Below are 17,694 nucleotides of genomic sequence, written 5' to 3'. Positions count from 1 at the left end.
AATGGAGAAATCAATTAACCGCCAACTCTTAAACTACCTAGAAACCTTCCATCTGATCAACGATCGCCAATATGGATTCCGTCAGTGTCGATCCACTGGTGATATTCTGGCTTATGTTACCCATTTATGGACTAATTCAATGGAAATGTTCGGTGAAACACAGGTAGTTGCTCTTGACATCTCAAAGGCTTTTGATCGTGTTTGGCATAAAGGTCTTCTTAACAAGCTTCCATCTTATGGTTTGCCAACTGATTTTAGTAAGTGGTTATCCAGTTTTCTCTCGGATCGCTCACTGAGGGTGATGGTAGATGGCTCTCTGTCTTCTAACTTCTCCACTAATGCCGGTGTCCCCCAAGGTTCAGTTCTTTCCCCCACTCTTTTCCTCTTGTATATTAATGACCTTCTTCCATTAACTGGAAATCCAATCCATAGTTTTGCCGATGATAGCACATTGCATTCCACTTTCCAATTTGAGAAACCTTGTCCTGCTCAATCAGCTTCAACTTCCCGAAAATCTGCTACCAATTCCTTAAATGCCGATCTTCAGGTAATTCTCCAGTGGGGCAAAGACAACTTAGTTGATTTCAACCCTTCTAAAACTCAGTCTTGTCTTATATCTCAACGTATCCACGTGTTTGCAACTCCGCTGAACGAGAAGTTCTTTAGTCATATTTAGCCGCTTGATTGAATATTTTTTTACATCGAATTATTTCTGTAAGTAGCTTATAGACCTAGTAAGGATCATTAGTTTATTCTGAATTGAGACAGCGAGATTTGAAAGTTAACTAATACTTAAGTGTCCGTAGATTCACCGTTCGTAACTTTCCCGCCTTTGTGATACGATAGTTATATACCGTACTAGATAGCGTTAGTTGAACTTCGTTAGCAGTTAAATTGTACTTTTAAATAAGTACATATAACGACTTAGATTACAAATGTAATATAATTAATTATATTTAACATAATTAATTATAATTAATTAATTAATTAATAGAATCATGACTCAGACCAGAGCAGCAAAGCAAAAGGCTCAAGCTAATGTAAGTGCTGTGGCTCAGAGCAGAACTGAGGGGGGCAGTTGTCCTCTGACTCACAGCCTTATAAAATGCACTGTTTGCTTGATGTTTGCAGAGCAGTCGGGTACGGGACATGATACTGCCATGGGGGATGTCTTTGTGTGCGCGCGATGCAAGGAGTGTATCGATATCAGGCAACAACTCAGCGTTCTTGTGGGCCTATATGAGAGCTTGAAGGACAGGGTGGATGCCCTCAAAGAAACTAAATTGAGGGGCCCAAGCTCTCAGCTGCCCACATCAACGCCAGAGCTTGCACTTGGGCATCACGTGACAAAGAGACAACCCCCAAGGCAGAATGCGCTGGTCCCGAAGAAACTAGTAGTTGTTGGCGACTCTATTGTCAGGGAAACGGGGAACATGCTTTGTAAAAAGGATAGGTGGAACAGGACCAGGGTATGTCTGCCAGGGGCAAAGGTTGATGACGTTGTAGAGCGAATATCATCCTTTAAGGGCACAAAAGGTGATATAGTTGTATAGTTGTACACGTTGGCACTAATAATATTAAGAGTAGGAGACCGGCAGAATTACTTAACAGTACAGGTCACTGTTGAAAATAAGCCGAGAATTAGGGTTGAATTTGAAAGTGTCTGCAATTCTGCCCAGACACGATAGGAGGGAGTATATGATGAGAGCCTTGTCGATCAATTCGGCGCTGGAAAGATTGTGCAAGGCTCAAGGGGTAGAATTTTTTTCAGAATGGACTGTACTTGTTAACAGGAGAGATTGCTTCTACAGGGATGGGATACACTTAAATAGAAAGGGTGCAAGAATATTTGCTGATTCTATCGAGGCAGTGTTAGGTGGGTCGGAAAGCTGCTAGCTTGGGGGGAGACAAAATGGATGTCAGATGAACTAATGAGGCATATGGCAGAGAAGAAAAATGCATGGCATACTTACAAATTAACACATGACACAGAAGCCTATGATAGATACAAGTTGATATGCAACCAAGTTACAAAGGAGGTTAGGCAGGCAAAGGCAGATTACGAGAAATCCTTGGCAAGGGATGCAAAGAAAAACAGCAAAGAGTTCTTTACTTATGTAAACTCTAGAAGGAAGGGGATGAATCAGATTGGTCCACTTGATATTGATGGGTCAACTGTTGATGATCCTGCTCAGGTAGCTAACAAACTAAATGAATATTTTGCATCGACATTCACACATGAGGAGTTATTCAGCGAGGGGAATGACAGAGGTGTATTCAACTCTAGCAGTAAGCTACAGAATCTTGAAATAACTGGGAGTAAAGTGGAGGACAAACTGTTGAAGATAAACACAAGAAAGGCACCCGGGGTGGATGGGATCTATTCAGTTATATTAAAGGAGGCAGCAAAGGAAGTAAGCAAACCCTTAGCCATAATTATGAGAGCTTCCTTGGACTCAGGGGAGGTACCCATAGACTGGATATGTGCAAATGTGACCCCAATTCACAAAGGAGGATCAAAGGCTGACACAAGTAATTATAGACCTGTGAGCTTAACTTCTGTTCCAGGAAAATTAATGGAGGCACTGGTTAAAGAAGCACTGCAGGATCATTTAGACAAGACTTCAGTTATAGCTCGGACACAGCATGGTTTTGTTAAGGGGAAGTCTTGCCTGACCAATTTGATTGGATACTATAATGCAGTCACAAAAGAACTGGCTGCAGGGAATAGCTTTGATATTATATACTTGGATCTTAGAAAGGCTTTTGATACTGTTGCACATGGAAGACTGCTGCACAAATTGGAGCAGTGTGACATTGGAGGCAAGTTGCTGCTGTGGATAAAGGGGTGGCTGAGGGGGAGAAGACAGAGAGTGGTAATCAATGGACACTGCTTGTCGTGGACTAGTGTTATTAGTGGAGTCCCTCAGGGCTCAGTGTGGGGTCCATTATTGTTTTCTGTATTTATAAATGATATTGATGATGGTATATCAAGCTTAATGTCGAAGTTTGCAGACGATACAAAGGTAGGCAGGGTTGTCAAGGACACTACTGACACTATGCTGCTGCAACAGGATCTGAAAAGGTTGAGCAGATGGGCTGAGAGGTGGCAAATGAAGTTTAACATTGACAAATGTAAAGTACTACACATGGGAAACAGCAACCCCAGAGCAACGTATCAACTCTGTGGTACTACACTGACAGTGGTGGAGAATGAAAGGGACCTGCGGGTGGTTGTGCAGGCAGATATGAAGTTCTCTGAGCAGTGCAGACGGGCTGCAAGAGTAGCTCATGGTGTATTGTCAATGATATATAGGAATTTTTCTAGCAGGGATAAGGAGGTGATTATTCCCTTGTATAAGGCAATGGTCAGGCCACACCTAGAGTACTGTATACAGGTCTGGAGGCCTCATTTCAAGAAGGATGTAGAGCTGCTGGAACAAGTACAGAGAAGGGCAACAAGATTAGTGAATGGAACAAAGGGGTGCTCTTACGAAGAAAAGCTTAAGTTTTGCAAATTACAGTGTCTGGAGACGCCTAGTCTCCAGACACTGTAATTTGCTGTATAAGACACTGTATTGATCACCCCGAGGTGATCTGATAGAGGTGTATAAAGCCTTGAATGGTTTGAGCATGCTCAATCCTGATGGGATTCTTCCTCTCGCTGAGAATAATCACCTGAGAGGGCATAAATTCAAATTGAGGAAAGACAGATGTAGGATAGACGTGCGGAAATTTGCCTTTAGCCAGCGGGTGGTTGGTTGGTGGAACAGACTTCCATCCCTTGTCGTGGAAGTTGATAGCCTAAATAAGTTTAAGGCTCAGCTGGACAGGTATTTCGAACGAACAGAGGGGTGAAGTGGAAGTGGTTTTTTTTTTTTTTTTTTTTTTTGGCTGATGCTGCATAAGCTTGCTTTCTTGCATCAAATGCCTCTGCTAATGCTAATGCTAATGCTAATATTCATTTAGTTTGTTAGCTACCTGAGCAGGATCATCAACAGTTGAACCATCGATATCAAGTGGACCAATCTGATTCATCCCTTTTCTTCTAGAGTTTACATAAGTAAAGAACTCTTTGCTGTTTTTCTTTGCATCCCTTGCCAAAGATTTCTCGTAATCTGCCTTCGCCTGCCTAACCTCCTTTGTTGTTGTTATTATTGTTGTTATTTGGTTTTTAGGAGCATTAACAACTAAGGCCATATTGCTCCTGTACATGCGGTGGTCATTTCCTGATCTTTCCGCATCCTCCGTATTTGGTGGTGACGGGTTCGAACCCCGGTCTAATCAAGAAGCGTGTGCTATGCACTGCTGCTCCTTCCCACCTGGCTACGGAGGCACCTCCCTCCTTTGTAACTTGGTTACAGATCAACTTATATCTATCATAGGCTTCTGTGTCACGTGTTAATTTATATGTATCCCATGCATTTTTCTTCTCTGCCATATGTCTCATTAGTTCATCTGACATCCATTTAGGCCTAAACCTTGAACAATATTTCTTAGTTGGTATGTAAAGCCTAGTAGCTTCCAAGATAAATTCTTTGAATGCTTCCCATTTTGAATTTGCTGTTGGTAACATCATCAGTTGGTCCCACTGTATAGAATTTAAATACTGTCTCAGACCATCGTAGTCGCCTTTACGAAAGCAATAACCCTTTCCTTTACCCCTGATGGTAGTTACCTCTTTGAGTAAATCCCACTTCAGCACACTGTGATCACTGCCACCTAGTGGTTTCTCTATCTGCAGATTCTTAATGCATGAAGAATCACTACTGATAATCAAATCAAGAGTATTACTCCCTCTAGTTGCCTCCCAAACATGCTGCTGTAGAAAACAATCATCTAATAAATCCACAAAAGCACAGCCTTGCTAGTGTGTGAGTGACCAACCCACAAATTCCAGTCAATATCTGGGAAATTAAAATCCCCCATTATAAGACTCTCTGATTTACTGGCCCACTCTATTTCCCTGTACAGTTTCTTATTATACTCATCAGAGTCATTAGGCCTATAGCACACTCCTACTCTCAATTTTGATCTCCCAATGCTTATGTCACACCAAACTGACTTGACACTGCACTGTCCAGCAATGTCGACTGGCTTCACTTCCTTGGATTTTATGTGTTTCTTAACTAATAGCATAACCCCTCCTCCCTTCCTATCCTTTCTGTAGACATTGTACTCCCCAAATTCCAGTTCTGCATTCCTAATATCTGTGTGACACCACGTCTCTGATATCCCAACAATATCTGCCTTTGATGCTTTGAGCAATACTTCAAATTCATCAAATTTATTTACCAAACTCCTAGCATTGGTGTACACGCAAGTATACATGCACCTGTTCTTTTTCTTAGCTACCCTAACGCAACCCATGTGTTTACTTGTACCGCAATGACTCCCAGCAGTCTCTGAAATATCCTGCATCTTGTTTTCCAGGCTTCCGCTCATTCCAATAGAAGCAGTGCAAGAATCACTTTCACCTCTGTCAGTGGCTACTGTTAATCTATTATCCTTATATCCCCCAAGCTAGCAGTTTTCCGACCCACCTAACATAAGCTTATGCTGCATAAGCTTGCTTTCTTGCATCATATGCCTCTACTAATGCTAATGATGCCAGTATTTTTTTTTTTTTTATCTTGAACACTTTTTGTTCCTCACCTAGCCCTCGTGGGTAGCACAGTTGGTAGGATCACCACCCTACCCACACTGGATGGAAAAGACCTGAGTTTGAGACCCGGCGATGACATGAGAAATTTTTATGGGCCTTTTCACGACATGGGGTAGCCAGCGGGTAGTTGGTTGGTGGAACAGACTTTCATCCCTTGTTGTGGAAGTTGATAGCCTAAATAAATTTAAGGCTCAGCTAGACAGGTATTTCGAAAGAAACAGAGGGGTGAAGTGGAAGTTTTTTTTTTTTTTTTTTTATTTGGCTGATGCTGCATAAGCTTGCTTTCTTGCATCATATGCCTCTACTAATGCTAATGGTAGTCAGTCTCAGGCAAGAGTAGCATGGTTTTTTGTCCCAGAAACTCAAGTTTTTTTGTCCAGCAAACAGAAAATCAATCTTGAAACACAGGCAATTTATAGACAATATACACTGAGCAATATGGCCTTAGTCCCTAATGCTCTTAAAACCATACTATTACTATTACAACAACAACAACCCCCACCCCTAAGTTATACATAACTCAAAGAAACTTCAGTTTCCATTTTTTTGACCATACATGCAACTGATCCAAGTCTTTTTGAGCTTCATGGCCTAATTTGAATTGTTAACCCCTTCAAATCATCAGCAAACTTTGTGCCGCTTTCCTTGGATTCTCTCATCAATATCATTTATGAAAATTAAAAATAGGAGAGGACCACTCAGTTTTGAGGTACCCAATTTCTCACGGTAAATTAATACATCATAGTAATTTACCCCAATTGGCAAGAGACATGACTTCCCTTTAACAAACCCATGCTATGATCTATTCAAGATATCATTCTTGTCAAATGGTTCAGAATCACATCCTTACCACAGGCTCATGATTTTCCCTGCCAGGAGAGCCAAACGTTGGTGTATAGTTACTGAACTCTCTATATCACCATCTCTGTGACAGGGCAGACATTAGCACTTTTCTGGTTCAAGGGGATCTTCTCACGAATTTAATGATTCATTAAAATTCACAATTGGTTCGTACACTCACATGCAGCCTTTTAAGCCCATCGGTGCCTGCCTGGCAACCAAAGGTCATGGGTTCAAATCCGCCTTGGGCTTGGATCACAGTAAAAATGCAAAAACTTTGGGAGGTGCATTATGGCCACAGAAGCCGATGCGCCAACAACTAACAAAAAAAAAAAAAAAACATCACTAGTCACAGGAAAATTTGCAAAATAATTTTAAAAATCAACAAAAAAAATTCAAAAATTGTTCATTTTTTTATGACACCTATATTTTCAATCTTTTCCGAACCTAATTGTGTAAAATCTATGTTCTATATTTTTAATTAATTTTGGAGTGAATATAAATTAAAAACTGCACACTTCAAGGGATGTATTCATTGGATGCCAGCTTGTCAGTAACAGGATTGCTCACTGCATGAAATATGAAGTGTACATGTCAACAGTTTGATTCCAGATGATGCATAAATGTGACAAAGCCAGAGAGTGTTACCAACTGGCAGAAAGCACATGGCAGTAAATGGAGCATGCTATCAATAATAAACATGACATATTATGCCACTCAACATGTGTATATAATTAGGTTTAACTTAATCATGAATTTTTCCTAATTATATGATAATTGATATTTCTGGAATTTTCTGCAAAGAATTTGAAGATAACATTTTCGATAACAGCTATTAGGAGTTTCAGCTGTGTGTATGAAGTAGACAAAGTAAGAATTGTTTAAATATTGTCAGAGTTGAATCAACCCTGCAAAACTGATTCAGTTTTGCAGGCTTTATATCACCCTTACCTGGAGCCTAGTCCTCCTTTAACCTCAGTGACTTTTCTAACAAACACTTCTCTGAGATCATTATATCATTTATTTTACTTTAAACTGTAAACACACTGAGAAAAAATTGAGTCTAGGATGAATCTCATTAAACAAATGTAGAATGTTTTGAATAGTGCAACTATCAGTACTAGGCCGCCGTAGCCTAGTGGTCAGGCGTGTGGGTGCATAAGTACATGTGCCTTGAGTGACCGGGGTTCAAGCCCATGACTGCTGAATATGATGCTGTTTCTTGTATTCTATCTTGTGAACTCCTCTGACAGTTTGGTCATCCCAGAGTATAAACAGAAAATTTATTTATTTAAATATCAATTCACCTTATCAGCCATTTCTGCTGAGCTTTCTATAGCATTTCCACTGTAACCAATTGAGGGACCTGTTTGATTTATTTTTTATTTTTTGTATTCACATATAGAAGAACAAAAATATTTTGTTCCAGTGGGAAACCTTTATTATGAAAGGGCTGGTAGTTTCTTTTAATGCTTTATGTTTTATGCTTCATTCAAATGATTTCTCTAAGCCTCGTTTCATGTGATCTCTTAGCACTAATTCCAAATTTTCTTAGTTTCTAATCAGTTTAACCTGACTTTTCTGCTAGTAACAAGAAATTATCATCTGTTAAGAAAATCAAGTAAATAAAATACAGCTTAACAAACTCATCAAGACAAAAAATTCTGTTTATACACTAGAAAAAGCACTAGAATCAGAGAAATTTACATAATAGAGAATACAAGAATGTTACTGTGTTTTGTATTATTATGTGGATTTGAACCCGCAGTGTGCATAACGCTATAGTTACACATACTGCCCACTTGGCTATAGATGTGCTTTTTTTTTTTGACAATCTCATAATTCAAAACCAAACTTTGCACTTCAGTTTTCAGATCAAATATAAAATATAGCAACATACACTTTATAGACTGACAAGGCCAAGTTTATTCCTCCACATTTAATCATAATTATCATCTAGAACAGTGTTTCTCAACCTTTTTGGTCCACAGATCCCTTACAATGTTCCCATATTTCTGCAGACCCCTCTTGTAAATAATATAAAAACATTGGCAACAGCAGTAGTATTTGTTTACACTTCTTAACTTTGGTGATCAGACAGGAACTGATGTGTCCAAAGTTCCCCATAAATGTTTATTAATTAGACATTGAAGTACTCATATACCAAAGTGAAGAAATATTTCGATAATTCAATTCACAAAATAGAACAAAAACATTAAATCTAATCGCACTTCCTTATTTTGACTTTAAGGGGTTTTATGGAGTTAAAACTCCAAATAAAAATATATATAATATGGTTCTTCCTGCTTATAAATTAATTAATTACCATGAATTTTAAAACTTTGAGAGTCAGAAATGAAAAAAAAATAATAATAATAAATAAAATAATAAAAGAGAAGAAACTGAGAGTTTATTAGTAAAATCGTTGAACCAAACATTTTATATAGTATCATAAATTGTTATACATAATAAATTCCTCAAACCATGTTTTCCTTCTCGTATCAGAAAAATATAAAAATGCAAATTTAATGCGATTTCTGTTCTTGAACTCTTTTAACTAAAGATTCCAATCTAGGTTCAACGGAATTTAAATTTGTATCCATAGGCTACCCTTACAAATGTCATCAGCTTCTGAAAAATAATTTTGAAAATTTTTAATACGTGCATTTAAATAAATTTTTATATTAGATTAATCACTTTTCATCAAAAGCAAAAGGCTTATCGATTACCATTTGACAGTACTGAAGAAATGTCATAAATGCCCATATCCATTCTTTTAGACCAAATTAATAACTTTTCTGAAATGTTCTAATTTTTCAATAGTGACAAATATGTTGTTTAACTGTCCTTGCAGGTAGAGGTTAAGTTCATCGAGGATGCCGAATATGTCACTTAAATAGACAAGTTTTTCCAACCAACTTCCATTATTGTAAAGTTCTCCTAAATCAGAGTTCTTCTCTATCAAAAATATTTCCACCGCTTCCTTTAACTCTAATAGTCATGTCAATACCTTCCCTTGAGAAACCCAATGGATTGGTTGGTTGGTTTCTGTTTTTCTGGTGCAAAAGCAAATGAGGCTATAGTGTGCCATAAAAGAGATGAAAAGGATTTTTGGTAACCTTTCACAAAAAGGTTACTGCATTAAAATATATATGCAAACGTAAAACAGAATAAATGCTAGTATACTCAGACTAAAATTATATGCATAAAGTCAGATATATTTATAAAAATTAATAATTTGTAGAAATTTAAAAACATCTGGCATGTGGTCATTGTCGGATAAAATCTGACCGAGTGTATATGGCTCGGTGACATGGGTAAAAATTGAAAAACACATATTCCGAGCATAGGTAAAATTAACAGAATTAATTGTAATATGCTTTATAGTTAAAATGGTGTCACAAGACTCCAACAGAGGACGATCATCAGATCTCAGCAGGAATGAATGTGTAAGATGACTGTGTCATATGGAGTCAAACAAGAACATTTTGTTTGTTTGTTTGTTTGTTTGTTTGGTTTTTTTTTTTAGGAGCATTAGCAACTAAGGCCATATTGCTCTGGGGATATGCGGTGGTCATTCCCTGGCCTTTCCACATCCTCCGTATTTGGTGGTCACGGGCTCGAACCCCCGGTCTAATCAAGAAGCGTGTGCTACGCACTGCTGCTCCTGCCCACCTGGCTACGGAGGCGGCCTCGAACAAGAACAACTTCCTCACTATGATTCCTGTGCAAACTAGACTGCCATGTTTCAATTACATTCTTTATCTAATATAATTTATTGGTTGTCGGTCTATGCAAAAAATTTTGCCATTGGGAGTATATCTTGTTGTGTATAATTTGGGATTGACAGACAATAATTATTAGTGAGAGTTGCTTATTTGGTTGCGGTGTCAGCCAAATCATTAATTATAGACCTTTGGTATTGACAAGTTCTAATGCGATTCAAGACTAACTCTATAGCATGCGGCTCTGCAATGTATATGCTGAATTCAGGAAGAATCAGCTGAGATATAGTAGTATCTGGAAAGACAGCAGCAGATCCTACACACGATTCCCACTTAAAGCCATTTGTGTAAACTAGCAGGAAGTCAGAGTGTTCAACTAAGCGTGTTGAATAGAGCTGCAGGTAGACAAATGGAGTATCAAACTTCAGCCAGTTCTGAAGGGAAAAGTTGCATGATGGAATATGAGCATAGCAGGGTGGAGGGTTTGCTTTTGTTGGGAAACCTTGTCTACCATGACATTTAACTCTCTTTTGGATGCAAATACTGAAAGGAAGATTGGCAGTCTGACACGCATTGTACAAATTTTCCCAATGTTGTTCAAAAACAGATGTCCACGTAGGATGGTCTGGCAGGGATTTCAGCTTCAAAGCATACTTTAGAGACAACTGCTTATATCGAAGCAATAGCTAAGGTTCATTTGCTTCCACATACAGGCTCTGGACAGGAGAATGTTCAAAATGCTCCAGCAGCGATACAGATAACTGATGATGGACAGGGTCCAGCCATTGAAGTACACTGTCTCTGGCTGAAGCATATACCTGGTACTCATAATTTAGTTTGGATCGTAGAAGTGCAAGGTAGATGTGTAGTAAGGTATATTGATCCACACCCCAACACATAGAGGAAAGAGAGAGAGAGAGAGAATGAAGAATATTTAGTCCTCTCCTACTCTTTGTATAGAGTTAACTGATATGTTCCAGAAAGGACAACTTTTTATCAATACGAGTCCCAAGAATTTTGTCTGACACTACTGGAAAGCATTTTTTCTAAACCTTAATTCAGGTTCAGGATAAAGATTATGCTTACAACAAAAGTGTACACAACAAGTAATCTGCAGTGAGAACCTGAATCCATTAACAAGTTCCCAGGAATTAAGGTGATCAATGGCTTGTTGCAGTTGTCTTTCAATAACCCTCATGCTGCATGACTGAGAAAATATGCTAAAGTAATCAACATAAAAGGTGCTGTTTACAGTTTGTGGAAGCTGTTCTGTGATAGAATTTACTTTGATGGCAAAAAGCGTGACACTTAATACTGATCACTGCAGCACTCCATCCCCTTGGCAAAAGGGATGAGAGAGTGGGGATCCCACACGAACTTGAAAAGACCAACTGGAAAAAACGTTTTTAATAAAAATGGGGAGATACCCTCTAAGATCAAGGCTATGCAAATCTTTTAAGATGCCAGATCTCCAAGTTGTGTCATTTTTATCAAAGAATATCAAAGAATACTGAAACAAGATGTTCATATTTTAGGAAAGCATCCCAGATGGATGTTTCCAGTCTAATAAGATGGTCCAGAATGAATTGGTTCCTTTGGAAGCTGCACTGGATGCAGGGTCACCGCAAGTGGGTAGGCAAGGTAAGCGTCATTTATGGGCAGCAGTTCAGGAGGGCGCCAAAAATATTTTTTACATGTAAAAGTTGGACCTCTGTTTAACAAACTTCTTTATAGAAATTTTTTCTATATAACGATTTTTTTAAATTTCCCTTGGTAATTGCATTTAAAATAGTTTCAGTAAAATGAAGACTACTTCCATATAACCATGGCTTACTAGAGACTTTACTGGGAATGCACTGTTTGTACCTCTGGCCTTCAAGCAATTGAGTCAATTAGTGCTGCTGCTAAGCACGAATTAAGAGCCAAAGGGATTACCATTCTTCAACTTAATGTTACTATTAAAACCTATCCAGCTGCCTGTCCCATGTACCCAGAAGTCATGCTGGTAATCAGATGACCAGCATGACTTCCATTGTTTACCAGCAATGGTGAATACAGGGTATGCAATTGTGTCCTCCTATTGTTTTTCTGAGAATATACACCAATTGTTTAAATTCTCATTGTTAACAGAGGATTTTATCTATTTCTGCATTGTCGCTCAGCTATTTTCAATTGACTACAGTTGGCAACACCGATGCTGATGTGATCGCCATTCTAGTTCGAGGCGTCGTGCAGTTTGGTCATGCGTAATGTTTACTTCAAAGTAATTCAGACTTTAGCTGTGTGCCTGTGTCCGCCAGTCATATTCTGTTTGAGTGTCATATTTGTTTTGTTCTGTGCAATATTTTATGCTTTGTGCACAAACAAGGCACAAAATGGTGCTCCCCTGTCACAAATGGTGCTCCTCCTATCATTTTTTTTTCTGGATCCACCACTGCTTACCAGCATTCAACAAAGCAGGCAAATAATTCGTTTGAAATAAATACAGTACATGAAACTGCATTCACATTAATTTGCTTATCTGGATCTGTGTTTCATATTTATATTTTGCAGTTACAAAATCTTTTTCTTCAAGTTCTCTTCCTTCAGGCAGGTTCAGGGCTCCATTGATGCTGTGATTCTCTATCTTGTGCTATACTTTTAATTCCTGCATAATTTCCTGTTATCATCCAATCCATCATTCCAATTCTCCTTCTCCCAGTAGTTCTCTTCCTACACATCTACCCCTCAATCCCTTTCCTCTACATGTTTTCTCTTCTCAATACCTGTCCTATAAAGTTATTTTGTCTCCTTCTTAATTCTTTACTAATGTTCTCTCTTCTACTTTCCTAAAAATCTCATTACTCACTCTGTCCACCCATTTCACCCTTTCCGTTCTCTTTCACACCCACATCTCGAAAGCTTCTAACTGTCATTTCCTCTTTCCCAGTGTCCTCGTCTTGGAGCCATATAGCACAACAGTCCATATTAATGTTTTCACCATTTGCTTTCTTAACTCCTTGAAATTTCTTCTCAATAGTTCTTTTCTATTACTAAATGCCTCTTTGTCCATTGCAATTCTTGATTTTATTTTTTCCATTTTCTGTCATTACGCTTCCCAAGTATCTGTTCTGTTGACCTGTTTAAATATTATTCCATCTAATGTTATATTGATTCTTCTTCCTGGCTACTTTGAAATTAACATTACCTTGGTTTTATTGCTGCTAATCTTAATATTATACTCCTTTATTGTGCTGTTCAAGATGTCCAAGTAGCTCTGTAATTCTTCATTATTAGCAATCAATATCTAGTCATCTGCAAATCACATTGTCTATCTTCTCTCCTCCTACTTTTACACCTCCTTTGAACTCTTTCATCAGTGCTTCTGCATATGAATCAAATAGCATGGGAAACATGGAACATCCTTGCCTTACACCCCTACCAATGGGAAATCATGGAATATTTTAAAGAAAATGGAGCAGAGGAAGCATTCCAAAAAATTCTTGATTCAGCTAATAATATGGCTACTATCATTGGCATTGATGCTTTGTTTCCAGAAGCAAGCAATGTAAGTAAAAGATTAAAAAGATGTAATTTTGATTATGAAAGCAGAGAGGAAGCTATTCAGGATCTGAAACAAAATTTCAAAATTAATTTTTTCTTTCAAATTATGGACACAACAATTTTCTCGTTAACTGAAAGGTTTAGAAATATGAAAGAACATGTAGAAATATTTAAAATATTTTATATTTCTGAATTAAAAAAATGGTCATAAGACAATTTATTAAATCATTGAAATTAACATACATATGTTACAGATTTACATATTAAATTAAGTGACATTGATCGTAATGAGTCTGTTATTGATAGTTTAGCATTATTTGAAGAACTTAGAGTACTTTAAATTTATATTAAAGACAATATTACTCCATTTGAAGTGTTACAATATATTTTTAAAAACGATTTTATAGATACTTTTCCAAATGTAGCATTAAGAATTTATGCAAATGAGGGGAACAAATGGGTGCTCTTACCAAGAAAGGCTTAAGTTCTGCAAACTGCAGCATCTGGAGACTAGGCTCCTGCGAGGTGGTAGTAGTAGTGGCATGTGATGCAAGAAAGCAAGTGTATGAGCTTATGCAGCATCAGCCCAAAAAAAAAAAAAAAAAATCACACCATTCCCTCCAAATGCCTGTCCAGTTCCTCCTTAAATTTATTCAACCTATCAACTTCCACAATGACAGATGGAAGTTTGTTCCAGCAATTAACCACCTGCTGGCTAAAGGCATATTTCTGCACATCTATTCTACATCTGTCTTTTCTTAATTTGAATTTATGCCCCCTTAGGTTTGTAATCTGAAAAGTGGAAGGATCCCATCAGAATTCAGCGTGCTCAACCCATTCAAGACCTTATACACCTCAATCAGATCACCGTGCAGGTGCCTAAGTCTCTAGCCACTGCAATTTGCAGAACTTAAGCCTCTCTTGGTAAGAGAGGCTTAAGTTCATCCCTTCATTCCTCTCACCAATCTTGTTGCCCTTCTCTGTACATGCTCAAGCAAATCTACATCCTTCCTAAAATGAGGCCTCCAGACCTGTATGCAGTACTCAAGGTGTGGCCTGACCATTGCCTTATACAGAGGGACAATCACCTCCTTTTCCCTGCTAGCAAAATTCCTATATATCATTGACAAAACCCCATGACCTGCCCTGGCAGCCTGTCTACATTGCTCAGAAAACTTCATATCTGACTGCACAATTACTCCCAGGTCTTTTTCATTTTCTACCACCTTAAGTGTAGTACTACACAGTTGGTATGTTTCTCTGGGGTTATTTCTACCCATATGCAGTACTTTGCATTTGTCAAGGTTAAACTTCAGTTGCCACTTCTTAGCCCATCTGCCCAAATTATCTAGATCCTGTTGCAGTAGCACACTGCCATTACTGTCATTAACAACCCTACCAACCTTTGTATCATCTGCAAACTTCAACATTAAGCCTGATATACCTTCATCAATATCATTGATAAATATACAAAACAACAGTGGACCTAACACCGAACCCTGTGGGACTCCACTAATAACATTAGTCCACGAAGAGCAGCACCCATTGATTACCACCCTCTGTCTTCTCCCACTTAACCATCCTTTTATCCATTGTAGCAACTTACCCTTAATACCATTCTGCTCCAATTTGTACAATAGTCTTCCGTGCGCAACAGTGTCAAAAGCTTTCCTGAAATCCAAATATATGATATCAAAATTATTTTTTGCATCCAGTTCCTTTGTAACCACATCATAATATCCTATCAAATTTGTCAGACAAGACTTTCCCTTAACAAACCCATGCTGTGTCTGAATTATTGCTGCAGTCTTGTCTAGATGATCCTGCAATGCATCTTTAACCAGTGACTCCATTATTTTACCCGGGACAGAAGTTAAACTAACTGGTCTGTAAGTACTCGTGTCACCCTTCGATCCCCCTTTGTGAATTGGGGATACATTTGCACATCTCCAGTCCGTGGGAACCTCCCCTGAGTCCAAGGATGCTCTCATAATTATGGCTAAGGGTTTGCTTAGTTGCTTTGCCGCCTCCTTTAATATAACTGGATAGATCCCATCCACCCCAGGTGCTTTTCTTATGTTTAACTTCAACAATTTCTCCTCCACTTTGCTTTCAGTTATTACAAAATCATTAAGTGTCCTGCTACAATTTGATAACCTTCTGCCATTTTTAAACCTTAATAATTCCTCATGTGTGTCAAGGATGGGAAATCTTTGGCCCACACAGAAACAATGAGATAAAATGAACATATATGCAACTATTAGAGTTTGTGATACATAAATGCAAATACTACTTTGTACTCAAAGGTAATGAACAAAGTCTCACTTTCAGGGAACAGACAATCTGGTAATATACAAGGTATGCTATTTACAATGAACTCGATCTCACAAGATCTTTTCCTTTCTTTCTCCAATTAGGAAGTTTCAGAAAATGCCGTCAGATGTAAGGTAAACTCACTGACACCCCCCCAAAGTATAAGCCACAGACCCCCAGTTGAGAAACACTGATCTAGAAGAAATAAAACAAAACAACTATAGAAAGGTGATAGCAAAAGTTAGTACATAGCATCATGTTAGTTCATAGTAAATCACCGAAATAGGTGAAATGGCATCGTTCTTTTTATATCTCACACCGTGAATGCCTTCACGAGTTGCCCTGATATTTCACTACCTCGAATAAGCAATGCTTCACTAGTGCAGAAGACTAATGTTACTTATTCTCAGCGGATACCACCACCGAAACAGCACCATTTCAAGGCTTTTTGGCCTGTCAGTGGTGGGCGGGAAGGTACCCTGATGTTACAATAAGTGACAACCCAGTTATGAAGTATAACTCCACAATATGAGAGATGCCAGATGATGTACAATAATAAAGACTTGAAAAGGTTTTAGGGCTGAAAGCCTCAGACTACAGAAAATTCATTAATCAAACAAGTTAGTGTACAGCAAGTTAGTTCACAGTAAATCACTGAAGTAGGTGAAATGGCATTGTTTTAGTCTTCTCCAATGGTGAAGCACTGCTTATTCAAGGTAGTGCAATATCAGAGCAACTCATTGTGATGGTATTCACAATATGAGATATAAAAAGAACAATGCCATTTCACCTACTTTGGTGATTTACTACGAAAGATGCTACGCACTAACTTGTTTGATTAGTAAATTTTCCATAGTCTGAGGCGTTCAGCCCTAAAAACTTTTTAAGAAAGGTGATAGTTAATTAAATTCAAATATGGCTCGTCTATATCCATTTGAAATGATGAATGTTGTAATATTCACTATTAAACTTTTAATTTGATTTTATTCAAGAAATTTACTAACAGAAACCTTTTGTTCATAAATTTTAATTTACATTTAATCCTTAATATTTTTAGATATTAAAAAATTACCTAAGCATTAAGTTCCAGTATAATACTGGCATTACATCTTTTTTCATAAAGTACATTAGCCATCTTTCTTTACTTTGATCTACAGGAAATGTTTCCATTGGATTTAAATTGTAATCAAATTCTGCCATGATACATTTGTTATTACCAGTCACTAATGGGCATGATGTATAGCCTTGATACTGAAAAGAAAACAAAATTCTTTAAGTTTATATCTTTTTCATTATAATGTATTAGAAGTCAATTTTTTTTTTAAAAGAGCAAATTGATGACAACATGGTCAATGATACCAACATCTCACTAAAAACTATGTTCTCAATGAGCCATAAACAATGGCACATACCATATACTTAGATAGTATGAATCAGAGCTGTAATTGCTCAATACGTTCTACGTTGATATTAATATTTGTAAAATAATAAGAGGAGTTTACCTCAATATAGTATGTAGAACATATTGAGCATTACAGCCCTGATTCATACTATCTAAAACGTAGAATGCATTACAGCTCTGATTCATACTATCTAGAAGTGTTCTAC

At 37.8% G+C, this 17,694-nt stretch overlaps 1 protein-coding gene across 2 annotated transcripts in view; it reads right to left on the bottom strand.

Annotated features, from left to right (window-relative positions):
• Positions 1–17,694, bottom strand: part of Sqor (Sulfide quinone oxidoreductase) — a 133,406-nt gene that overhangs the window by 6,446 nt on the left and 109,266 nt on the right. The window contains exon 9 of one of the 2 annotated variants that reach the window (XM_090382089.1): positions 17,159–17,337. The exons of the other annotated variant lie outside the window; for it this stretch is intronic. Coding sequence (XP_090238215.1) covers positions 17,159–17,337 — 179 coding nt within the window. The remainder of the gene's footprint in view (positions 1–17,158; positions 17,338–17,694) is intronic. 2 annotated transcript variants of the gene reach the window in all.

Source organism: Mastigoproctus giganteus, chromosome 9 (genome assembly GCF_048544385.1).
Source record: "Mastigoproctus giganteus isolate SK-2022 chromosome 9, ASM4854438v1, whole genome shotgun sequence".
Classification (NCBI taxonomy): domain Eukaryota; kingdom Metazoa; phylum Arthropoda; class Arachnida; order Uropygi; family Thelyphonidae; genus Mastigoproctus; species Mastigoproctus giganteus.
This window is presented reverse-complemented; position numbering and strand designations above follow the sequence as displayed.